We start from the raw sequence: 26,846 nt of genomic DNA on the forward strand, positions 1-26,846 counted from the left end.
TAAAGCAGCTCCCCGTCTAATCTCTTAAGTCCATCCATAATACATGCCTCTCCGAAAAGAACATTTCCTCTGCTCCACAAGTGTGTTTGATTTGCCAGTGCAATCCTCGGACCTGTCATTGGAATCCAAAAGCCGCACGAGCCGGTCCCTGGGAAGCTAAGCGTCACATAGGCACAAAGAAAACACAAGTTTTATTAAAGGCCACCATCATTTCTGGTATTATTTCCCCTCCTGTCACTTGATGCTCACTTATCTTTGGAAATGGACAATTACTCTCCCAAGCAGATCTAAAATCCATATGATAGACTGACAAATGAGAGGACATCTTTAATCTGTGCATCTATAACATTGTTGACAAGGAGAGTTATTATATGAAAGACATGTCAGGCTGAGTAGTAGCTCACACAGACAGCTAATTTTAACTGCCTGTCATCCACTCTGCAACGCTAATTTACCTTATTGATTCGTAAAGCTGTCTATTTCTGTTGTCAGTGATTTGGAAAAGGTCACACTTGTACACAGGCACACAGCGATCACACATATGTATTATCACAGTGCACATACGGCACCTGCATTCCCTTGCCTTTATGGTGTTAAGCTTCGCGCCACACTGTCAAATCACACATTTTAGTCAACAACACTTTTACCACTGATTATATAAAGCACCTCATCGTATGCCCTGTGTTTTTTTTGTTTTTTTTTATTACTGCTTTTTGTACGCAGTTTATTTTTAGCTGTTTGAAATGGAAGTGTGTGAGTTTGTGGCCTCCTTTTGGCTAATAAGTATTATCAAGGAGCAATGCTTTAGCTCATTAGGGGCTCTGTGCATTCCATTAATGACAGGGAAATTGGCATTAACCTCACCCGTTGATATTTTCACAGAGTCTAACAATGGCAACACCTCCAATTGAAGTCGCACCCCTGTGTACCTAATTACGGTAGCGAAGAACTCCGTGCCTTTAAATATTTCATCATAAGCATTGTTATCGTATTTGTACACCACTGTGGCAAGTAAACATTTTATGAAATAGTTTTATTTATTATTTTTGTAGCTCTTGAAGTTGTTGTGTATAAATATATGTGTGCAGCTTTAGGTTTAGGTTCACTGTGCATCTTGTGTTTAGTGAACAGATACAAACAGCTGGTCCTGATCTACAAATGGCTGCATAGCTTTCCAAGTGCAATACACACATGGCAGGAAGAACAATATTGAAAGAGAACAGTGTGGCTGTCATCTCATGTCCAAGCCCCTGCCTCTAATAACAGCAGCCCATGGTAAATATTGGATATTTACATTTGCTTACCCCTTCCTTGCCTCATATGAATCAATATGAATGGAAGGGCTGCTGAGGGTGTCCTCGTCTCCTGCTAATCCATCTGTTGATCCGGCCTTTATTAACACGTCCCCTCTTTGTCCCTAAAAAGTCCTTATACACAGGGTGGGTGATATGGCAAAATATTCCATTTGAAATCTTCATGGCACCAGATCATGATTTAGATTTAATCACAATTCAAGTACTTTTCCTTTACTTTTGAAAGGTGAATGAAGGCATTTGATTCTGCTAAAAAATCCCACTTGACTGTGATTGGTTAAAACCAGCTGTCACTCAGTCAGACCTACAGGAGGAGCAAGTTAAAATGCATCTGTGTTTGGGCAGACAGCTCCATTAAGTAGAGAAATCGTGACTCACAATATGCCGATATGATCAAAGTAGCAGATTGTCGGGGATCTCAATTTGGTTTTCATCACCAGAGTGCCCAGCCCTACTTACAGGGAATATCACCACAAACACGGGTGCTACATGATCAGGACAGTTACGGTGGGACTTTTAATCCGCTCAGCATTTTATCAACAGTAGCCATTCTTATTATTATGGTTTTGCACCTCAGACCAGAGTTTTTATCATGTCCGTGGGGAGTTTACCATGTAAATCTGCTTTATTTACTGAGATTATCGGGCCACAGTGGTTGCCGTACTCCAGTATTTTATTAGCTCTAAGGCTTGATGAGTCAATAGCAATCTAGTTACATGTTTTCCACAAGCTGAATCAAGCGGATTGATCCCCTTGTACGATTAGCACAGTAGAAAGGATTAATATTACCATGACATCCCGCTTATGGCACAGATACTGATAAATCCTCTGCCAGTCTTTTTTCCTCTTGTTCCCCATCTTCGGTATTTAAGAGCGGGGAAATGATCCATAGATCGTGGCATGTAAATTATTTAGTACACAAGAATCTAAGTGCCTCAGCTTGCAGTTTTAATTACGCGTATTAGCAGCTAAAGGCTCTCGGCTGACTAATTCCATCCGCTCTCTCATCGCTGCTACTCAGGAGTTGATGATGCGGAGGCAGGCATGCTAAAAAACAGAGGCACAAACACACAAACACACACAGGCTGCTTCTCCACATTTGCGTAATGTGACAGGTCTATTATTACACAGTAAGCCCACGGGAGCACTCAATAAACACCTATTTCTCCCTGTAAATCCCTGAGCCTGTGCCATTCTGCATACACGGCTCTCCCAAGGCACACAACAGCCTCGGTGAGCTGCTCTCTCTCCCCTTGTCTACCTCTTCTCTGTGGCAATATCCCCCTCTGAAAGGCATTTATACACTGACATTTGGAATACAAATAAAGAAACGCGGACAACGAGAAGCAGACAGGATTACAGAGGCCTTTGAATGTGACAGTTGTTTCATTTGTGCACACACATACATACATAATGCAACCTCACAGTGGCCTATTCTATATATGTCCATGCACAAACATCAGGTATCCTAAAGTCGCTAAGTTTTATATTTGACGTACCTTGCATTGCTTAATATAAATTTGAAGGCAGACTTTCAGTGCAGAGGTTGTGCCTAGCCAGCATCCACATATCCACATGTCATCATTATTTCTTTTTCCAAAAAGTATTCTCCATTTTTATTTCTGACCAAACTATTTTGTTTCAATGTCAAAACAAATGCTTTTTAACTCATATGGTGACATTTAGAGCTGCAATTAACATCATTGTCTGAGTAGTTGACTAGTCAGCGATTATTTTTTTGATTGATGAATAGTGAATTAGTCAAATAACGGTTATATATTGAGATAATTAAATACATTTTTAACCAAATAAATGTTGAAATGTGGTGACTGAAGATAATATTTAAAATTGTATTTATGGTGAAAATCCAAAATTGTTTCTTCTTTCTGGCATTTTGATCTAATAGTGCCCTTGTCTTTGTCATAAAAGGTTTTTGGTGTGTGCTTTAGAATCTGCATAGTCTAGATAACAGTTCTGATTAAAATAAAATACAAATTTCAATTGCAATTATTTTAATAGATGACAAATAATGAGAATTCCTATTAATCGTTGCAGCCCTAGTTACCTAAATAACATTGGTGGAATGCTTTAGATGTTGGTCTATATCTACTTAAGGCTGATTGATTAATGTTAGATTTAAGGACCCCACTTCCTGCCTCCTGGTGTCTTACCCTACGGCTCTTATTGTGTGTCACTGCACACACACAAAACGGCCCGTGACCTCTGACCCCAGCTTGTGAGCATGTCACACGAGGGTCCTGACAATGTGATGTCACACCCAGAGCCGCCCCTGTGTAGCTAAGTCTTATCCCTCCCCAACCTGAATGCAAGTGTAGCAACTCCTACCACTTCCCCCTTCACACTGTCAAGCTGTGACCGTTAACTAGCCACGCTCTCATCTGTCCAGGTTTAGTAAGAATAAAAAAGAATGAATGGAGAGGAAAGGTGTTAATTTTGTTCATTCATCTAATATACTGTTCACCTATGGGTCTAAGTGGGATACAGGAACCAGTTAGCAGCATTTTTTGGACACTTAGGGCTTTTTTTTCCTCATATTGATACATAAAAATGTTTTATTAAAATGCTTTCAATATTAATTTCCTGAGCTCAGACTATACAGACTTTGAATCATTGCTATTTGACACAACACATGGTCAAATTTCTTCCTCCAAAGTCTGAACTCTGCTCCAAACCACACTGAGGATTGACTTTAGACCTCTCAAGCATATCACTGACTATTAGAAATGACTAGACTAGAATCTAGACAAAAATTTGATTAAGTGCAAAACCATACTTAAAAACATATGACAAGCAACTTTATGTTCTCATATTTATTGTCAAGTCTTTATGCTGTGGAGTAAAGCCAGTATAGGGATGACCTCTTGTAAAAATAGCAACTACTCTGCTGTATTGCTCCAATCTTGTAGTTGGAATTTTGGTCATTTTTATCATTTTTGTAAAGACTTTGTTGAAACTGGTCCATCTCTTGAATCGTCTCAGTTTTAAAGGTCAGATCCAGCACATTTTTAGAGCCAAGATCATCTCTTCTGTGGCACTCATCTATGTACTGTCTTTCTTTTGGAGCAAGGCTGAAAAGGGCTGTTACGCTCATCTCCCAGTGTAGGTGAGCTTATGTTTAAGCATACAGCTAAACCAAGCGTTTTCACATTTACATTTAGGAGCACATTTTTACACTGCATCCCCTCTGGTTTCATCTGAAAATAGAAAATAAAAATCACAACGAAGGGGAAAAATATTATGTTATTCATGAGAAAACCTGTGTTGATTCTATGAGACCAAAAGAAAAAAGAAAGTCAGCGCATTTAAGTCAAACACCCTCGGTTACTGCTTTTGTAACCAGAAAACAAGATTTTCATTCTATTTATTTTTTTTGCTTCCAATCTTGCCTCCTCTTTTTTTTTTCACTTGCATTTACAACACCTACAGGAGAAGATTGCTAAATTGCGAGGACAGTGCAGGTTCATCATTGTGATGCAAAAGAAGTTGAAATGCATCCCCAAGGCGAGGTAGCTGAGTTTGGGGGATCAAGAGGAAGTGAGAAGGAGGGAGGGATATGAAGAAAAAACTAGCACAGACCTTTGATGTAGCAGCAACAAATTTACCTTGTGACAGAAGATACATGGCTGCAATAAACGAGTTATACCAGCCCTTACACATGCAATCAGATGATTCTGGCCAGGGTGTTAATTGGATCCTAACCGGCAGATCTGATACGGCTGGGCCCCGGTGGTGAAGGGGAAAGCCTTTCCAAGTGATGAACTATAATTCACTGAGCTGCTTGAAGCACTTGTAATTTACTGTGTGTCACTGATGAAGAGGCTGATCCAGTGGAGGCCATATTACCTGCAACATCAGAGGAACGTGAACTACCCCCACCTCAAGCCCCCACCTCAACACACACTTCTACAACTTGGGCACTTTCTGTCTGCTACTGCATCGTCTCTTATCTTCACTATTAGCACTACTGCACCAGTTCACTATTGAAATGTGCAAAGTAGGATAAAAAATGTGCATGTTGCTTAGAGTATATTTCAGTTCTATATCAATAATCAATCAATTAACAAATGAGACACTATTAGGACTAAGTAAACCAAATCAGACTACATCATTATTATTTTGGACATACCTTAACTTTGTTTCACTATCTAAGGCCTGAAAATATCACTAATAAAACAAAAAACACCAGGATTCAACCCAAAATATCACTAATATGATGATTGTTGTTGTGAAGATTTCCAACATTTTAATATCATCTTTATTATTGTGAGAAACAAATTATACAAAAAGAGATTATTAAAAATTAAAATGGAAAAAAAGTACATTGGAAACTAAGAAATATTTATGCACTTTCAGTCATTTTAAAGTTAATACACATTTGTCTGATACTTAAACCTGAACTACTACCTTTAAGAGATGTTTTAACACATTTCTGTTGGATTGAGATAATATGGTCTTATTTATTTATTTTTTTCCATACCTCCCACCCCTAACTTATTTTATTTGTTTATGAATAGGGATGTAATAATAACCAAAATACTGTGATATCATATTGTCAAAAGTCCCTCAATAATATCGTGGGCCATCACAATATATCAAATCACAAGTTTCTTTGCTTAAATTCATTGTTATGGTGCAGCAGTAGCTAAAAAAACAGAGGGAACTACATCAACCATGATCCTTTGCTCTGTTTTGGTGCAAATTACATGAAGAAATAACTGTTCTAAGCACTTTTAAGTCTACTTATTTGGATTAAGTCTTGTCAAGGCATTTTAAGAGGAAAAAGTAGCATATTAACAGTGTTGTTAACCTCCACAAAATACCGTAAGATGTATATTGTGAAAATATTGTACTAACGGATTTGGATATCGTTACATTCCTTTCCCACAATATCGCAATAAATATCGTACCGTGAGGTTCATACCGTGACGATATCGTATTGTGAGACTTGGATATTGTTACACCCCTATTTATGCAAAAAAAAAGTCTTCTTTTATTGGCCTACCACATTTTGAGAAACACTTACAATAGGTATGATACAGGTAACAGTTATTATGATGATAAACAATACTACTACAAAAGTCTTCATCAGTGCCATCTACATGTTAAGATGAAGCTATATAAAAATTGCACCAAGCCCATCTCGATGTCTTTAAGTTTTTCATTACTGCCTTGTACACAATGGCTCTTTATGTTATGATAAATTACACTTCCCCATGCACTGCTATGAAAATTGATTTAGGAAAACATCCAGTAATCTACTTAGCTTCAGTCTTGACAATCTCTGGTATTGATCTGCCTAAGATGAGTACACGCCTTCACTTGTGGGAGTGTGGCTTAACATATGTTCTGGTGATTTTACATATATGAACATTGTCCGGTGGTGTTGGGGGGGCTTGCATCAATAATAGCCTCGCAGCATTTGGCAGTAATTGGTTAGTAAATGAACAGAGTCAAATGTAAAGAGGCTGCAGAGGTCGGGAGGACTGTAGCCGCGAGGGGGGTGAGTTTGGTCACTTCACCCTTGGGACAGTTTAGTGATTGAGAAAGCATCAGGAGGCCACTGGCGTTATTGAGGCCAAGATTATTAAAAATTTACAGCAACTTGAGTGTCATTCATTTTACTTTATGCCTAATGCCTATAGATTCCTGAAAGACGTTGATTGATTCTTCAGTGCTAGTATTTAAATAGTAATGTCAATACAACACAATTACGGTTAGTGCATCTATATGAAAACCTATACTAACTTTTTGTTGTAATTATTTTAAAACTATTATCCACAAATTATTATTATTATAATTTTTTTCGTACTACACGTTAATGAAGACCTGCATTCCCCTTTGGCATTGTTTGTTATGTAAATTACTATTGGGACAAGCCCACTGTTCCATGTTACTGAAGGACTTTGGGTGCATTCACAAAAACCACATTAAAATTGGGACTAACCTTGGACTAGACCAGAACTAAACCAGGACTATAATAGAACCAAACCAGGTCTACCATCAGCATTAAACCGAACCCAATCGAGGACACAAGAAGTGTGCACGCTCCCTTGGTTTAGTCCAGGTTTAGTCCTAGTTAAGTCCAGTTTAGTGTGTTTGCGAGTGAGCACACCCTTTAACTCCAACAGAATTTTATTGATCCAGAAGAAAAAAAGAAAAAAATATATATATTAATAATCTCAGATAATAACAAAAAAAAAACATGTGTATGGATGTGAAATATAGGTTAACATGCAATGAGTTGGACTGAGAAATTGACACACATGGTCAGTGTATTCTTGTGTCTTCCTAAGTGGAAGACGTAGATGTCTGTTGGAGACCGTAAACTGCTCTAAGTTTATATTTTTGTATTTATGCCAGAATGCCCAGTAGAATTAAACCTAACTAGGGCCTGTGTGACAGATTTGCCTGGAGGAGATACTACCTGAGCGTTTGAGTAAAAAACTTGACCTTTGGCGAGGCATTGGAGAGGCTGATTACAGGCTGCGGGTGTCACATGAGTGCTGTAATGATCTGCTTGTTCTGGTGTGGGCCTCAGCAATGTTTTCACATCAGGAGCCAATTTAAAGGTCCTTTGTTTTGCTCTCCAACTTCAGGGGCAAACCACAAGGCAAAGTTCACCAACGCACTGTCCATCAATTCTTGTATATATAATAACAGGGATACAACCAGATCACAGCTGTAGTTTACTAATAATGGAAAGTAATGTTCTCCAGTGACCTTAAAGATGCACTGTGTAACCTTTTTGGTCCGTCAGCTGGATATAAGTACCTATAAATACAGACATTGTGACTAAGTGGGGTCGCCTCTCCAGAGATCTGACCTGTAACTTGGTCTGGTTTGGTCTCCATAAAGATAGAAAGGCTTAATACCATACAGTGAAATATTCCAGACAAAGCTGTAACACCTCCATGGAGAAAAGCATTCAACGGACTCTCCATCAGAAAAGTTACGCAATTCAACTTTAAAAAAGCACATGAACAGGTATGTGTAGAAAAGGATTTGCTGTATTCAGAGCAGGAGAATCCCCATTGCATTATTAAAGTCTTCGGCTTTCACACCACCAGAAGCTAATTTCAAATTTTCTAATAAATGATTTCCAGTCCAGCCATATTAGCAATAAATTAATTTGGATTAGGAACAAACAAGAGCTCTATTGGATATCATGGCTTCTCCTGCACCACTATCCTCGGTGTGTGCCTGTTTACGCCATTGCCATCATCTTGTAAATGCTCATTAATTTCACCCCTTCATGGCAAAATCATTTCTAGAAGAAGCAATTCAGCCTCCTGTTCCTTTCAATTCAGCGCTCACGTCAATCAAGTTCTCCTGCACTATCCCGCAGAAAGGAGGTGTTATATTCCTGCAATTATCATGTCATATACTCGAAAATGTAAATGAACGTGTGTGTAAAATTAAATTTATGGGTTGTCAGTGAAGAATAAGAACCAGGAGAGCAATTACTTATCTGCTTTCATCTCGGAGCCTCTGATACGTCAAGCAGAAAAAGCATTCAGTTAAACGCTGGAATTAGCATTGTGCTGCACTTCACAATGGACGTGGGCCAGTGGCTTTTTGCACTCCTCTTTCTTCATCCTGCCTTCTCCCACTCCTTCCCTCAACCTCTTTTTGTTTGGAAATCCAGCGAAATGAAGATGATTACTCGCCATTACCTCTACATGTTAATACAGGAGTGAAAGCAACTTAGCGGTTTTGTTTACCCTTTTGTTTTTTTATGCTCCTTTTGTTATTTTTCATATGTGGTTGGCATCTTGCATTATTCATTCACAGGTATTTCATTTAGTTTCACCATTTAACAAAGGAGGCGTTTGAAGTTGCATGTGAAATGTATGTTTAATGCCACTAAATGTATTCATAAGCGTTTGTGTTAATGCTAGCATACGTCTGGTTTGCATCTCTGCATAAACCCAAATATCTCTAAGGCCGCATCCAATTAATACCCTTAATGAGTGCATCTCATGTTGTTTCTCCTCTGCGTTCGGCCCATTGTCACAGCGTCCCACACAAAACCAGGAGTGACTGCAGGGGTAATTACTTACCTTGCAAATGTACCTTTAAGGGTTAATAACATTGAAGGTGTAAGCACCGCATTTGCATAATTACACACAGACTGTTTAATTTGCAACTTTTGACGGCTTTTGTTCGGCTCCTGGCTTATTGTGAATGCATTTTCTTTTGCACTCTTTGCATTGAGGGTCCGGAGAAGAAAAGAGATGTACCACAACATCCTCCTCCTCCTCCTTCTCCTCTACCTTCGATGGAGTCCCTTCTCTCTAAGACCCTAATGAACAATGGAGGCAGGATTTGTTTGAATATGAATATGAATGTGCAGCGGGGCCGGCTGGAAGTTGACCTTCAGCTGTGATTTTCAGTTCATCAGGATTAGTCAAGGCGGGCGATCAGGAGCCACTAATGCATAATGACTTCTAAAATGAAAAATGTGTAGTGACCATGCAAATGTCTCGGCTAATCAAAGAGGGGGGAGAACCTGGGGTGGGGGGGTAGGCGTCGAGGAGAGGAGAGCTAAACAAGGACGTGTCAAGGCCTGACAGAGAGCGCAAAGGAAGGAGGGAGGAGGCGGACAGACATGCATGGAAGGTAATCAAGGCAGCTTGATTAGCCGGCGATGAGGACAGGGATGTCTTATTGGCCCCTTGACACACCATAAAGGCTAGCTACTGTCATGCTAGCTCCACGGCAAACACCAGCACAATTAGCGTCACTGAAGGTGCTACTACAGGTTGATATTTTAATTATCTTTGGAGAGTGGTGTGACCACTACTGTGCGCTACGCTAAATTTAGAAATATATTACATCAATGTGTGCTAGCTGTATTTGAGTTCATTTGCTTTTCTTTATGAAGGTGAATAATAATTGCTTATGTGGATTTAGTCCAAACAGGTGATACATATCTTCATGCTAATCAGATGTGTATTTTAAAAGCACAGAATTGTGTTTAATCAATGAGTCTATATTGTGTAAGCTAGGCCTGTCATGATAACACATTTTGAAGCACGATATATTGCGGAAGAAATCAAAATATTGAAACTAATTTATGCCACTGACGCAAAAGCCCAAAAGCAGATTTAAACCACAAAAACTATTTTAAATGTACAATATTGTTAAAAAATCATGAGCAGCAATAAAGAAACACTTAGTTTGCATTTGTAATGAGTCATAGAAGTTATTAACTCCACCTTCTATGGCTCAAATCGCATCATATAGCCAAAAAATAACCACAAATTTCCCATAAGGGCAAAGAAACTGTACACAATAAATACTGACCTACCAAAAATATTGTTACATCCATCATATATTGAATGATAAGATCTGGCTGTAAACGATAGGGTACGATATTACCTGTAATATTTTGTGGGGGCTACCAAAACTGTAAATATGTTACTTTCCAAATTATTAAGATTTAAAAGTGCTTAATAAGTTATTTCATCATGTAGATTGGTCTGAAACACAGCAAAGGATCATGGTTTATTTGGTTGCCTCTGTTTTTAACTATTGCTGCACCACAACAATGAATTTAAGCAAAGAAACTTGTAATTTGATATGTTGTGATGGCCCACGATATGATTGTGCGGCCTTTGACGATACAATATCACAATATTTTGGTTGTTGTTACATCCCTATTGCGGTCAGTTATTTATTTATTGCAGCTCATTATATGTTTAACAATTGTACATTTAGAATTCTTATCTGGGGGATAATTCTGCTTCATGGTTTGGCTTCAGTATAATCATTTATCGTCTATATTTACTAGGCAGTATATTGCACTTCAAAATGTATTATCGTGACGAGACTAGTATAAACATATAGCGCATTTCTCTTCATGTTTTGCCCTAGTTTGCAGGTAATGAATGGTTATACCCCAGCCTCCCAGCCATGACCGACCCCACCACACTGATTGTGCCTGCCACTTGTCCACTTCATCAGCGTACTTTTAATCAACTTTAGACTTTTGCATTTTCACGCTGTTTCGCCGTTGTGGCACTGATAGGCGCGCCGAAGTGGGGGAGTTCAAGGGTCCTGCTAATTAAGGTCTACGTCTATTTAAATCCCGTACTGTTCCCAGCGGGACACGGGCAGGAAAATAAGGCGAGGAACACAAAGGCACAGCACCCATCTGTCCTTCAGCATCTCCTCCAGGCTGCCAAGCGTCACGGCCATAGGAGGCCCGCTCTCCCCTATGCCACTCACCAATTATTACATTCCCAATAGGACCATGCCACTGGGCTTGACATATACCTCTTATGCTCCATTTTATAACTTTCTCCTTTCTTAACCCCTTCTTTTATATTTCCTTTACAGCTAATGGCTTGCATTCGTTGATATTCAATATACTAATTTCAGATGGAGAGAAGAGGCTTATACTATAACCCAATAGTAGATTCAGTGTGAAAGAGCTAACCTGTACTTTATTAATCAGTGACTCATCTTCAGGTCTTGAACTCGAACAGGATTTTGTTTTGTTTATTTGTCAGGGAGTTGGTCCATACATATTCCATATTTATCTGATGCTTAAAGTTCTTTCAGCTGACAACATTCATACCTTTGTTTGATTTAATAATGTCTTCACATCACATTTGTAAGCTATTGAAATAAAGTTGATCTTGATATCAGTTTTTGTTTTATCTGGCAAGCCTCAGATTTAGAGAGATATTAATGATAAACCAGATCAGCACATCTGCATTTTGACTGTTAGGTTGCAAAGTCATTTCTACGTTCCATTTAAAACTATAGGTATTCTGAGATGTTATGTCCGTAAACCTGACCTGTTCACTGGTTCACTGACCCATGTTGTGTTGTGCTTTCCCTCTGTACAGGTGCCAGTGTCGGTGGCCATGATGAGTCCCCAGGTGATTACCCCACAGCAGATGCAGCAGATCCTCCAACAGCAGGTGCTCTCCCCTCAGCAGCTCCAGGCCCTGCTCCAGCAACAGCAGGCTGTGATGTTACAACAGGTACAAACACATATACACACAAGTATACACACATGTATACATGCACAGAGGGCCCGTAGAGTGGAGCAGACAGTATACACACTATACACTTCTAACCATCTGTATGTGGTAGACTGCAGATGTTCAGTATTGTCAATGTGACAGCCTGCTTACCCTAAAGTTACAATTCTTGGCACACTTAAGTATTTAAATCATCTGCATTGAAATTTGTATATACCATGGGGAGGAAAAAAATAACACTACATTTCTCCATATACATTTTGAGAGGGCATAAACTTACATTTTAAATATTATGATTTCCTTAGAGCCTTGGTCACAATTTTGTTTTGCATTGCTGTACATTTAGTAGCTTTGTCTTGTCTTAAAGTCTGTTGAAGCTATGATTCTTTTGAGAATTCATACTTCACTGTGTAAATCTGCATGTCACTCATGATGGAGACTGACCAATTGGTTTTAAACATAAAAATGCTGAATCACAATACAGCAATTATCCATCCATTATCACCTTTGCATATTGGACTCTAATATCAATATAACAGGTGTACTCGCTATGGGTGACGTCACGCTCCGTTAGTCTACTTCCTGATACAGTCTATGGTCCATGCTTACATAGAACTAAAGACTTGGACATATAGTGGCCACCCGTCTCTTGCCAGCTCACCACAGCCCTGCGTCCTTGACACGTTTACAGAGAGCAATATGAAAATTGACGCACTTGTTCATGTCACCTCTAATTAACTGTTTCTAGCGTGTCGCAGGATCAATTCCCTGACAAGCATCCATCAGGGACTGTAGAGTAGGGCACAACTGGGCTGAACACCACACTGAATGATAGGTGATGGATGATGTAATATTTGGAATCGGCTCCAGAACACACACACATACACACACACACGCACACATGCACATACACACACACATAGTTGGAGCGGTCTCGTGTCAAGAGTTGAAATGCATATCTCATTCATAGATTTGATTAAGGCAAAGAGAATTGTTTAATTAAGAACGTCAGTCAATTGGATTCTTCTTCATTAAGACATTAAGAGATACCAGGCTCTCAACTTGACGACCGCACTAACTTGTAATTGTTTTAGTATTGTTAAAAGTATTGATACCTGGATGATAATCAATGTTTAAAGTGGTATTGAAACAAGATACTGCTAAGTATAAATACTGAAAAGAAATCAGCTAAACAGGACCCAGTTAGAATAGTTTCATAAATGTCTTGATTGAGTATAAAGTTCTATTATTGTGTGTTGAAAATTACAGTCCCCAAAAAGTTATTACGGTAGCTCGGTATCAAAATGTATCAACCATCAAGCCTTTTTTTCTGGTATTGAAACTTAGTATGACAATTTTGAATTGTGGAAACTGTGTTGTATTCATGTTGCAATGAGGATTAAAAAATGAAGTTGACATACTAGCTCGTTTTGCAGCTTTGAAAAATAAGAACATAGCTTCAAGCACATTTGTGACACACTTGAAAATAATTGCTGCATTATGTTCACACCATTCGCTGTTTAGACCAATTCACAACAGTTTGTTTACACATTGTTGCGCTGACGGTGCGTTTGTGCCTGTGGTGCTCTCATGTGTGAATCTGTTTGTTTTCACAGCAACACCTGCAAGAGTTCTATAAGAAACAGCAGGAGCAGCTCCATCTGCAGCTCCTCCAGCAGCAGCACCCCGGGAAACAGGCTAAAGAGGTAATAAAGTTAGCCACCTTATATTTGTTTATATGTTGTGAAATGTAGTTTAGAGTTTCCATTGATTGGACGTTTTAAAGGAGGAAAATTTATTAGTTATAGTTACAAATAGTTACATATTGACCAACTCTTATGAATAATTAGATTACTGACTCAGTATAATAGTATCTACTTTCTTTGCCCACTGCACACAAATCATCAAAGCCATGTATTAGAGACATTACAAACTACAAACTTGTGCTTGCCAATGGTATAGTGGTTTAAGAGGTTGTATATTGTACCATCTTGCCATTGTGGGTTAAATTTCCAACCTCAACCATTTGATTTGATTTGTTTTGATTAATTTTTTTGGAAAAGTCCTCCTAAGTACATGTTTTGAAAGTGTTAAGATTGTGTTATGCACATTGACAGTCAGACAGTCAGTGTCAGAAATCCCATTGAGAGTTTAAAATGAATCATAAAAAGTTGCTCAGTTCTATTTTGTCAGCTGTAAAAACATGCACCTTTATTTCAAAGTAATTGGGACAGAAATATTATATGTAATATTATAACACTTGAAATTCCATATCTCAAATGTGGAAAGTTTTGCATTTCGCTGCATATTCTGTTTATCTCACACAAAGACTTAGCTGTAGCTCAGACAACACAGCTATCTACTCTTTTATGTAAACCATATGCACATCCAGTGACTTATTAAGAGAAAGCCCACTGACAAAGGCCCCTAATGAAGTGTTTCTGTGGGCGGACAAACACACCCAAACAGGGCGCTCCTGCTCAACTTAGACCACATAAATCACATTGACAGGCAGCCCGCTCGACAGACACTGCTCCGTCCCGATGTCTTTGGCTATCAGAGGAGAGGAGACAAGCCTGACAGCCCAAGCTATATTTGCATAGCCGTGTTGGAGCATCACACCTCGCTCGAACCCGGAGAGCTGAGTCCGGGGCTGTATCCAGGAAATAATGCACAAGCTCTGGCACTTTAAATTGATCCAAAAAAACAGCTCCTGTCTATCGCTGTCTGTCGCACCTCTCCTCAAGCAGCCCATTATGCTGGCCCTACAGAACGCCGCCACTGACCTCCCGGCGGCTTTGTTTCTGTTTGGATTTGTGAATAGAGTTTTTCAGGGCCCCCGCCATCAAATATGGAATAGAAATTGCCGCCTTATTTCTCTTGAGGCTGGGTGGAGGGGAGTCTCATCACTACATTATGCAGACTGTTTTCCAGTGAGTGCATCAAGTTTTACCCCCTCCTTCACTTCCAAGATCCTCCTATGATATAAACGCGCCCAGCTTGACACGCTGCATGCACATATACATTACAATGCACATACGCCGGGCTGTAGCTAAGACAGAGAAAGAGAAAACTCCACTCCTAACATTAAGCACAAGTAGTGAGTACTATTGCTAAATATAATGCTTAAAATAGCCCTGAGCCAAGACTGTTCTCTTTCTGAAACACACTTTCACTTGTTATGCCACAGTGGTTAGGTTTGATGTTTTTCATTTTGTTGTTGTTGTTGTTTTGCACAGGGCTTATGCAATAGCCTGTCTGGCCCAGTGATAAACAGCACACTGAGAGGAGAGGAGAGAAGAGAGGGAGGGGAGAGTGGGCAGTGTGTACATGTGTGTGTCTTAGTCCCTGTGTCTATGCGTTTACATTCATGTGACACTGTAAATCTCTCATCCTACCAGCTCCCTCTGGCCACATAAGCTGTAACAGACCATCAGCGAAGGCGAGACAATTAACTATCATGGAGGGTGTGGAGGGGTGGTGGGACGGGGATTATACTAGCGGCTTAGTATCATACACAATCACAAGGCACGTACTGACGGCTGGGTATATCAGTGTGTGTATGTGACACACAAACAGAGAAGAGGCAACAGTGGAGTAGTACAGCCCAAAACAGGACTGAGAGCTCAGAGCAGACAGAGGAGGAGGGCAGAGCAGAGGTAGCTGAGGTCAAAGCTGAGTGAGTTCAGACGCTGCAGACTGTCCCTATGTTCTCCCTCCTCTCGCCACTCAGTTGTTAATTCGTGTAATTTCCCTCCCTCCCCTCTTTCTCCCCTCTCCCTCCCCTCTCCTTCTTCTCTCTGTAGCAGCAGCAGCAGCAGCAGCAGCTGGCCGCCCAGCAGCTCGTCTTCCAGCAGCAGCTCCTGCAGATGCAACAGCTCCAGCAGCAGCAGCACCTGCTCAACATGCAGCGCCAGGGCCTGCTGTCCCTGCCAGGGCCCGCCCCCGGCCAGGCCGCGCTGCCTGGGCAGGCCCTGCCCCCTCCAGGTAAGGCCCACAGCGCTGGCACTACTGGTCACATGTACTATTTTTACTTGCATGCTCAGACTGTGTCTAAGACTTGGAAGTGGAGGTACAATGCTGTTTTAATGTTACAAATACAATGTTGTCATCTATGCTTGTGGGTTTTTTCAAAGTTTCTGTAATACACAAAGGATTATCTGTCCTTGTTTAGTTGCTGACTAAAATTATAGCTGGTCACCTTCCAGTCAGTCATATATTTATTTAGTATTTTGAATTTCCACTGGCCACATGCTCTGTGTGTTTTGTATAAGTCTTTCCTTCTGTTGTTGATGTCAGATTTCCATCTTGCATCTGGACGCATGTTTGTGGTCTTCTTCTTTGCCTGTCTTTGTTTCTATCATCAGTATTCACCTGTGGCCCCTGCCTTATCTGTGCGTACGTCTTTCTGTCTGTCTGCACCTCTCATTGGTATGCTCCAGAGCCTCCCACTTTGTCCCTAACTCTCCACATGATCTGTTTTTGCTTTATTCCTTTCTCTTTTTATGATTAGGCTTCATCTTTGTCTAACTCTATCTCTCTCTCTCAACTCAGTGTTTGTTGTTTCTATATCTATTCCCTCGCTCCCCAGCTACCCCTCCCCTCTCTGTCCTCCCTCTCCTCCTTTCTCTGGGTTGTTGTTGTTTACTGCCTTCAGTGAGAACAAGAGATAATAAACACATTACATAAAGACATTGGGTGAAAAGGAGGCACTATTTTCAGGGAAAATTAGTTCCTATTTGTAGTTTATGACTAAAATAGATGAAAAAGATAAAACTCTAAATCAAAGGAAGTGTTTTTTTTGTTTTGTTTTGTTTTGTTTTTTGTTTTTTTCACAAATGAAAGTAGAATAATATAATATAATATAATATAATATAATATAATATAATATAATATAATATAATATAATAATGGATATTTCAGAGATGCACCCAGAATGCAATAATGGATTTATAAACTTAATTTTATAGTGTCTCGCTCTCCCTGAAGAATTAGTACAGCTACTACTACTACTATTACCACTACTACTACTATGACTTCTACTACTACTACTATTACTAATGTAAACCTTAGGGCTGCAGTGACCAGTTGACTAATATAATCATTGTAATGTAATGTTAATTATCATTAACATTACATTACAATCATTAACATTACATTACATCATTAACTGAACTATTCTGGTTCTAAAACACATGCTAAAAAAAAGTTTTGTACCAAAGACAGCTGCATTAATAAACCAAACTTTAAAAACAGCATAAACATTTTCTGATGTCCAACAATAATATAATTTTGTAAAGACAATTTAATCTTCGACAGCCTTCGGTTGTTATATTTCAAACTTTATCATGTGAAACATTTAAATGAAAAGTGCAACAGAAATAATCCTTTGACTAGTAGACTAATTGAAAAAAAGTACCTTAATAGAAATACCTTAATTCCTTATAGAAACTATAGCACTATTCGACCACTAAACTAACACACGTAAAGCACTTTCCTTGACACTCAAAAACACTTCACACAGTTCAACAGACAAAACAAATCACCTTAACATTTTGTACCTCCCTCTCCTTCTGTCCCTCTAGGAGGCCTCAGTCCCGCAGAGCTGCAGCAGTTGTGGAAAGACGTGACCGGAGGAGGGGGACACGGCCTGGAGGACAACGGCATCAAACACAGTAACAGCACTGGTCCAGGGGCAGCGGGCGGGCTGGACCTCTCCACCAACAACACCAATACAACTACCTCCTCCAATCCAGCCAAAGCCTCACCTCCCATCACCCACCACGCCCTCGCCAACGGACAGTCACCCGTGCTCAACCACAGACGAGAGAGGGAGCGAGAGCGAGACAGGGAGCGAGAGAGGTAAAGGGGCTCATATACACTGAACAGTGCATCTGAACTGAACTAAACTTGCAATTTGAGTTGAGCCAATTATCAACTCACAAAAGGCTACAGTTATTTAGATAGAATGCCCTCAGCAAAAACACAAAAAATACTATATTTCAATTGGAAAATCTTGTTGAACCTGTAGCTTAGACCACTACTAGTAAAGGAACTCAAATATACAGTACTGTCTAAGGCTGCAGAAAATATCAGATCAAAATCACAATTCCAGGTGGCTCAATTATTAAATTGTAAAGGCTGCAATTATTTAGACAATGGAATGTCCTTTGCAAAGAATAAAATCAAGTCATTTTAAAGAAAAATCTTGTTGTACCTGTAGTTTAAAGCTCTACAAAAAATCTGGTATTAGTATCAGTTCATTTCAGACTTTTCTCAAATGTTTATGCTCCTGGTGTTGTTTGCAATGTGCACTCTGAACAGAATCTACTGTTTCTAGAATTGCTATATTTGTAAGAAAAATGGCAATTTCATTTTTCTTCTCAAATTTGTGCAGCCCTACCACTGTTCCAGCTCCCAGAGAAGAGATAAAAGTATATTTGTACTTTTTACATGCTCGCACAACACAAACTTATCTTGTTGTTTTTGCAATGTTATTTAGAAAAGGCAACATCTGAGGATCGACTTTTCCATCCCGAGTGTTTGTCCTCGTTAAAACTGAGATGCTTTTACTTCAGGGAAAGTAGAATGTTTTGTTTATTTGTTCAGTAGTTTATTAGTATCTTAGTAATATTCAAAAACAAGTTCCCCAGGGAGTTTAGGAACACACTCAGCTTGTACACAGATATCAAACAGTAGGCGCGCAACAAGCAAGACAAGGTAACCCCATGTACATTAAGTATTTAGTGCCTCCTCTCTTCTTTTCATCCTTTGTAAATTACCTTCCTTGCTTGCTTGTCATGTAAACAGAATATGTGATGCCTTGAGTGGCGTTTCCGGGATGTTTACGCTTGTGATAAATGCAGCCAGCACCCAAACACCGACTGTTACATCTTGCCTATCGGAGCCATGCATTATTCAAAGGCTTTTTCTGGGCGATATTATAATAAGGACTTTGGGGTAGCGACGCGTGTGTCTGCGTAGACGCTCGGTAAAGACCTGCCATGAAGGTGGAAGTGCTGTGTAATTGGTTTAAAGTAGATGCTATCTCTCCACTATGTCGAAAAGGAGGCTTGAAAAAGATATCTTGAGAGAGAGGGAGAGAGAGATGGATAAAGAGAGGTAGGAGAGGGGATAAGAAACTGTTTTTATCTGCTTGTGTCCCGGGGGTTGTGTGGTGTCTTATAATGATCGAACAAGAAGTATTGTCAGGAGCGGTGCTTACTAACCACGCCACCGATCGATGCGGGAAAGCCCCTTTGAAAAAAACACACTCTGAGCTCCGCCACAGTATTTACAGATCATACACAACAAAATGCCTGTACATACAAGCAGCATACACTACCCAGTTTCATTCACATTTTAGAACGTAGACACCAGCGCTCTCGTGCCAAGCCTAAAGGTTAAACTGTCATCTTTAATAGGATGTGCTGTCTAGGCAGGGTCGTAACTTATTTGGGTGCCATTTGAAAAAGTCCCCCCTCCATCTCTCCCCCCCGTCCTCAAAGAACATAAGTTACACACAGTATTAATCTCCTGATGAAAATTATATGGCTGTCTGGGTTTTTAATGTTTACTTGAAAGACTCCACCCCTCCTCCCCATAATGGTTTTACAAGGCGCAAAGGCAGTTAGGGCTTAAGACAGATTCCTTACGCATTTTACTGAACTGCTCTTCTTAACCTTTTAGTAACCCATACTATTGAACTACAGAGCCATCCACCACAAGGGTTTTGACCTGATTTTATTGATTTTAACTAGACTTAGGCTGCCTTAATCTCTCCAGGAACCCTCACCATATATGTATTTCATATAAATTCCCCTATTAACTGTTATATGTCTATGTTTTTACTATGTTTCTAGTTCACTACATGAAGAAAATGGAGGAACCCACCCTCTTTATGGTCATGGTGTGTGTAAATGGCCCGGCTGTGAAAGCATCTGTGAGGACTTTGGACAGTTTTTGAAGTAAGTGCATTTTTCTATTCTCCACTGAAATACAAAACAGCATTTTATTGGTAGACGTTAAAATCAAAGACAAATGGTTTGCAAGGAGTCACAAGGAACTGGACTAGACTTTCTTGTACAGATATGTTTGGAGATGTTTTTTCATAGAGTCCAGAGTACAATTTATGGCAAATGAAAATGCAAATGAGTGTAGATTATGTGGTAACCCATGGGAGGGAAATAGTCAAATAAATATAAAAAATGTAAATTCTTAGACAAAAAGAGATCACATCAGGGTATGCAAGGTTCAAGGAAGGAAAATGAGTTTCATTCACAACTCAGAAGATGTAATTACTTAGCTCTGCAGCCTTTGCATCATAGTATTATATAAGTTAATACATATGAGGGACAACTAAAACTAATATTGGTCAAATACAGATTTTTGTTGCAATACAGCAAGTTCTTAGGTCTAGTCACTAATAGAAATCAGGTTAAACATTTGTGAATTTACTTTTGGGCAAATTTCATAGCAAACTGGAATGTAATCTCAATGCAAACTCCATCTGGGAGTATGACACAATCGCATTTGAGAATCTGAAAACCATCAATAAAAAGTCACACTGACCTCCCAACACAGCGGTTTGTAGAGTTCAATACAAGCTGTGAGGAGTCAAGTCCACTCCATAACAAATCTGTTTCCCTCTGTTCAGGGCCTTGATAGGTTTGTGTGAGAAAACAACGTCAAAAGCCAATGGCAACCTGCTCGGCCGTACTCTTACCTCCTCAACAAAAGCCCCCATTCACTGTTGTCATGGTGCAGGCGCCAGAGCGAATGAACTCTTCATGCTCCATCAACAATTTAGTTAATTAGCTCATTTGTAATTGGCCAGCTTTGTTGCCTGGATGTTCGTGGGGGGACATCAAAGGAAGAAGGTGTTTGCGGCATTGGCGATTACAGGTTATCACGTTGCCACTCACTCAGAGTCTAGCTGCCATATCCATTCTTTCTCTCTTTTTCTCTCTTTCTCCCTCTCTCTCTCTCACACGCACACACACACACACACTCCTCCCTCTCTGTCTCTCACTCTCTCCATCTCTGTCTCCTCTCACTATCCCTCTTTCCCTGGCCCCCTACTCACACAGAGAAGAAAAAGAAAGGGAAAGCTTTAATTTGAATATTCTAATTAGATTTGTAATTAACTGTGAAATAACGATCTGGTGAGTGTTTTTCACAGGCTGTAAATGTCCATGTGAATTCATATAAACTCTCGAAATCAGGACATTGTTCTGGCATATTTTCCAAATTATGCATTTCTCTACAGTGGTGACGTTAATAAGCTTGAGAGGGGAAAAAAGTGATACTCGAAAACTAGTCCACCCAAGGGAGACAGTGTATGGATTTAGGTCATGTTTTGCTAATTCCGCATTAGCCGCTAAATAAATTGCTCCCATAAACATAGAATGACAGGACATTAGCTGCGTTTTTACACTTTATTAGCACATAACAAAGACTCCAAGAACTACAATAGCTGCAACCGCTTTTATCACAGCCAGCTCTCAAACTCGCCCTTGCTTATCCCAGGAGTAAAATCCGCCACACACTTTCCAGTACATCCCATTCATTGGAATAATCTGGGATGATTCTCTAAGTCACTCTTTAATCTCAAACCAAAATCCTACATACAATGCGATGTCCGGTCCACTGCTTGTGTGGTAGTTCAGGTATGAGAGTTTGCCTTGCAGCTTGGGAGGAGCAAATGTGTGAGGAGGCAAGGCTGTATCGGATTAGCAGTTTTTTGCGATATCATGTCCTATCACCCCGCTACAGTTACTTAAAGAAGACATCATGCACTGTTCACTCTGTTAGCACACAAACCCGCGTAAGCCTGTGTGCTCTGCGGATACACTGTATAGGTAGCTTAACTGGTTATTTAGGTGAGGGGCAAAGCTGCACTGTACCAATAGCTGTACACCACTGAATCGAGAAAGCTGGTAAGACACTGCCAAAGAAAACGCACAGCTCCAAATAGTATACTATATCGAGTTATATATATATATTGAATAATAGATGGAACAGTTTTTGGGGGTCAATATTTATCATGGATCCTTTTTCTTTTGTGTGACATTTTTCGCTATTTTTCTGTGCTACGATAAGATATGAGTCGTAGAGGGTTGAATAAATAACTTCTATGACTCATTATAGGTACAAATTAACCATTTATTTATTGAAGCTCATGTTTTTAGCATTTGGAAAAGAGTTTAAAGCTACCATTTGTATTTAGATTGGCTAACCCAGCCCTGTTGCATTCTGACATAACACCACAACGTTACTGCTGTCCGACAGTGCTAGTTTTGGTCCGACAGAAGAAAAGCGGGAGGAGAGGGGAGGTGTGGGTTTGGGATCTGCCATCTACTGGTTTAAAAAAAAAAAAAAAAAAAAAAAGTTCCAGATGTTAGCTTTAAAGAATTAATCCTGCATTACGGTTATTGTTTCAACAGTTTAATTGAGTTTCAGTATTATCGTTGATCGTCTATATTTTCTTCGGCAGTATTTCGCACTTCAATGCGTGTTACCGTGACAGGCCTAGCTCCGAAGTCAAGCGGTTGAAAACAGCTCGATTTGAGACTTAAAAGACTCACCGGTAGCACAGGTTGGCAGAACATTTGCTCCAACAAAACTGAACAATGAGCCCCCTCTTCAACGCAGCCCTGCAAGTCAGAGGCTGGCTCCCATACTGTAACCCAGTCAGCACATGAAAAACACGCTCCAACAAAGAAGGCAGGCTCCGTCATCAGAACAAAGATGGCTGCTCGGTGGCGTGCCTTGGAGCAGTGATTGTCGGTGTCAGAGGGAGGGCTTTCATGTTGTCGGAGATGCCAGCACACACACACGCACACACACACACACACACAGTTTAAACGGGGTTACATAAAGAGGGTGTCACATTCAGATGACAGTTTAGATGTTGGTAGTTGGGTGTGTGTTACGAGTCGGAGGGAGGGGGCGAGTGGCGCTGGCGTCTCGCTGTAGGAGACTGGCGCGGCGCCGGTGACACGTTTAGTCATCTTTTGTTTTGTTGCATGAAGAAACTTGTCAAGATCAGCATTTAATAGCTCTTCAGTGCTCTTTTAAGTGTTCTCACCTGGAAAAGGTAGCCGCGAGGTGGCTGGCTCCCTGAATTAACTCTCTGAAGTTCAAAATGAAATAATATTGTCGGGAGTGTTTCTTGCGCGTGTATGTCTTGTGTGTGTGTGTCTGTTTGTGTTAGAGAATGAAAAGATGCTAATGTATGTGCATGATCTTTTTATGGTTGTTCTAGATGCAGCAAAACAGCACAAGCTCAAGTGTGTTTAGATGCATTTTATTTTGTCAGCATTAAAGACCGTAGAACAATCGTGTCTTGTGAATATGTCTTTGGATCAGTTGGACAATGTGAACTAAACTGAAATGACTGAAATTAACTCTAATTAATTACCTTGTTTTGAATAGTTAAAGGTGCAGTGAGTAACTTTTCTTGTCTTTGGTCCTCCATCTGCTTGTTTCAGTAGAGATGTTATTGCTTTGCCTTGAATGCTCCACAGTATGGTGATTTTTGTTTTGTTTTTTCACAAAAAGCTATTTGGCCCGGTAGTGTCACCTGTTTTTTTCCAAGTAGATCGATTCATCTAATGCCATACTGTGAAACATTTTACATAAATCAACAAAAACAAAGCAAGTCAAATAACGCAAGGTGTCCACTGTGGCAATAAGGCCTCATTGCGCCTAACCATGGACAGCCCTTTTTACTTGTGTTGAGTTAGCTGTTCATCGTTGAGCACACACTTGTCTTCTACCCACACACTCTTTAATCACTGACCTCCTCCTCAGTGAGAAACAGTGGATTCAGCGCACACATAAACACACACTCACTTAACTCTTCCACTTTCTGTCACCACTCCACTCTCCTTATTACTGGCAGGAAGGCAGGCTCCATGTTAAAATGGCAAGCTCCGCCGCTAACCTGAACGCTAGTGTCTGTAACCCACTGCTAATTAAACCCACAAGGCAGCAGCCAAGTGTCTTCGTCTCTATATATCGTACGCACACACACACACGTAGAGGCAGGCAGACAGGCCCTGGCCCCTGGATAGCTCCGCTCCCCTCTACCCCTCCGCATGTCTGTGCACTGTGACAAGACCTTTAAAACGAAGGCCATTATATATGCACTAGCACCATGGGGGGAGTATGTGTGTGTGTATGTGTGTGTGCATTCTTGTGTACATACCATTATGCTTGTTTGTGCGCCACGGCCTGAGTGCAGTCGCATAGGTGTCCATTTGTATACCTTTGACTAATGAATGTGTGTGGATTCAGACCTGAAGCTACCCCTGTTGTTGTGTATGGGACTGGAAGTTGCTGTCCTCTTCTGGGGCCATTGCCGTAGCCCCTGATAATACACACAGACAATTAGCAAGGCTGTATGCTTCGTACACACTTGGCTTGAGTAGATTTATTATAAGGCCCTTAGTGGATGTTGATGGCATATACATATTCATATGCAAAGCTTTGGGGAAAAGCCTATGAGATGTTTTTGTTCTCTTTTCTTTAAAACTTGAGGATGTAATAACAAAGAAGCCCATATCAGGGATTTGAAAAACAGTGGTTGTATCTAAACCATGTCTTAGCTTAAAAACACTTGTATAAGTGTGTTTTGTGTTGTTTACTTTGATTTCTCTACTGTTAACACGCCCCCAGATCTGGCTCAGTCGGCCCTCATGCAGTCTTCACATGGGTAATCCCTCTCGAACACTGAAATCAATATTGCTGAAATGAGCCATAAACTGTAAACATAAACAGCAGTCAGCAGGGTCCAATAGCTTTAAATGGTTGCAACCCCACTGGCAACACGGTCATTAAACAATCACCTTATATCCCCCCTTTGATTCACATAAACCTAATTGGCAGTAATTAAAAACTGGCCTATAGTTTAATTGCATTCTCAGACCTAGAGTGCGCACATTAGGCCTGGGCGTTTCTCTGTTCTGGCTGTGTCCATCCCATTGCCTGTGTCTTTGTGTGGCATTATTAATGCACAGTAGGACACGCTGCCATTTGAATATTTTATAAATGCATGTAGTAATCTGCCTGTAATCGTCCTGCTAACTGGCCGCCAGTGGAAGGTGTGTGTGGAGGAAAAGAAGAGCCTGGAGAGAGCTCTGCTTTCACAATGAGCACACAGATACACACATGCAAACAGACAAAAAACATGCTGCTGATAAGAGGCTAAACTTAATAAAGATTTTCTCCTGTATTTTTGTAATGAGGTTTCTTCAGGGACAGCGCGCAGCTCGCTCTGTGCTTTTGAAGCAGCTGTAATTCATGACACCCGCCATACATCAAGTGCATAAGATAGTATTATGGGCAGTGAAATGAAAAGGGTATTTGCAACATTAGTTCCCTCATCCTGCGAGGGACGTGATTAAATGATTAATGAAATGCCCCTTTTTTGCATGCGCATTCTGAAACAGCAATTAGGCAGCGGGCTGGAGACTCCACCGGTCTGTCCCTCCCTCACCCATCCACCCTTCACCCCCTCCACCCACTTTCCACGTTTTAAGGCTACCTCATTCTTGATTTATAATGAAAAATAACTGCGCATTAGAGCTGAAATGGTAACAGAAAGCAGATGTAGCGGTTTTAAATGTGCGCTCTATAATTGAGGGCTATTGTGTTTGCAGTGGCAGCATTCATGTTTTGATTGGCAGGCCATGAAACCTCCTCACTCAGTTGTCTTGTTTTGCACAAGGCAGATAAACAAGAATGAGGAGTATTATGTGGCACAGTGTGTTTTGAAGCCTGTGTTCCAAGTTCACAATAATGTAAGCAAGTGTGTGTGTGTTTGAAGTGAAAAGCGGCGAGAGGAGGATTTTGTACTCTCTAATGCACTGGAGGCAGTGCTGTAAATGATCATTGAAGGGTCTGCAAGCTAACCTATAATTACTGCAGATAAAGTGGCAGCTCTGGCATTTCATAAGCAGGCCTCCTCAAAGCTTGCTTTGTGAGTTTGTCACCAATGATCATTTAGATAGAGGCTCATTACCCAGCATCACAACACTTTAGAAGCCCCTTTTTGCCCCATATCTGTGTACTGCACTGTTGTGTGTGTGCTGGTGTTGTCTGTATGTGTGCTGGAGGAATAGAGGTCTATCTTAATGGTGAGGCTCTTTTGTGTCCTACAGACAAAATCCAATCAAGACAAAAACCCTCATTGACTGTTATGGCTGTGTGACTGGCTTTTTCCTTCTAATGAGGCGAACACACCAGATACATTTAATATGTCTGCCTCTGGATAATGCACCTCCAGTTGAAGAGCTGCTTTGTGTGTCAGATGTTGCCGGTGTTAAATTGTGTGTATTGTTTTCAGTAAACGAAGGAGACAAAGCCGTTCTGCAGGGCTAGCATCTTTTATTCTCTGTGGAAAGCTACGCTCAGGGGGGCACTGAAGTTAGCCATCTAAACTGGCGCAGGGCTATTGTCATGTTAAACATGGCACCACACACCGGCATGTTACTTCTAATTACATTATTTCACT

The 26,846-nt window shown here is 40.4% G+C and overlaps 1 protein-coding gene across 3 annotated transcripts in view; it reads left to right on the forward strand.

The window, feature by feature from the left end:
• The window catches only part of foxp2 (forkhead box P2), a 115,616-nt gene that overhangs the window by 69,264 nt on the left and 19,506 nt on the right, over positions 1-26,846 (forward strand). For all 3 annotated transcript variants that reach the window (XM_020920025.2, XM_055153397.1, XM_055153396.1), the window contains 5 exons: positions 12,191-12,328; positions 13,945-14,034; positions 16,135-16,315; positions 17,914-18,190; positions 20,191-20,295. In XM_020920025.2, coding sequence (XP_020775684.1) covers positions 12,191-12,328; positions 13,945-14,034; positions 16,135-16,315; positions 17,914-18,190; positions 20,191-20,295 — 791 coding nt within the window. The remainder of the gene's footprint in view (positions 1-12,190; positions 12,329-13,944; positions 14,035-16,134; positions 16,316-17,913; positions 18,191-20,190; positions 20,296-26,846) is intronic.

This window comes from Boleophthalmus pectinirostris, unplaced genomic scaffold (genome assembly GCF_026225935.1).
Source record: "Boleophthalmus pectinirostris isolate CB_2022bp ecotype Guang Dong unplaced genomic scaffold, ASM2622593v1 HiC_scaffold_18, whole genome shotgun sequence".
NCBI classification, from domain to species: domain Eukaryota; kingdom Metazoa; phylum Chordata; class Actinopteri; order Gobiiformes; family Gobiidae; genus Boleophthalmus; species Boleophthalmus pectinirostris.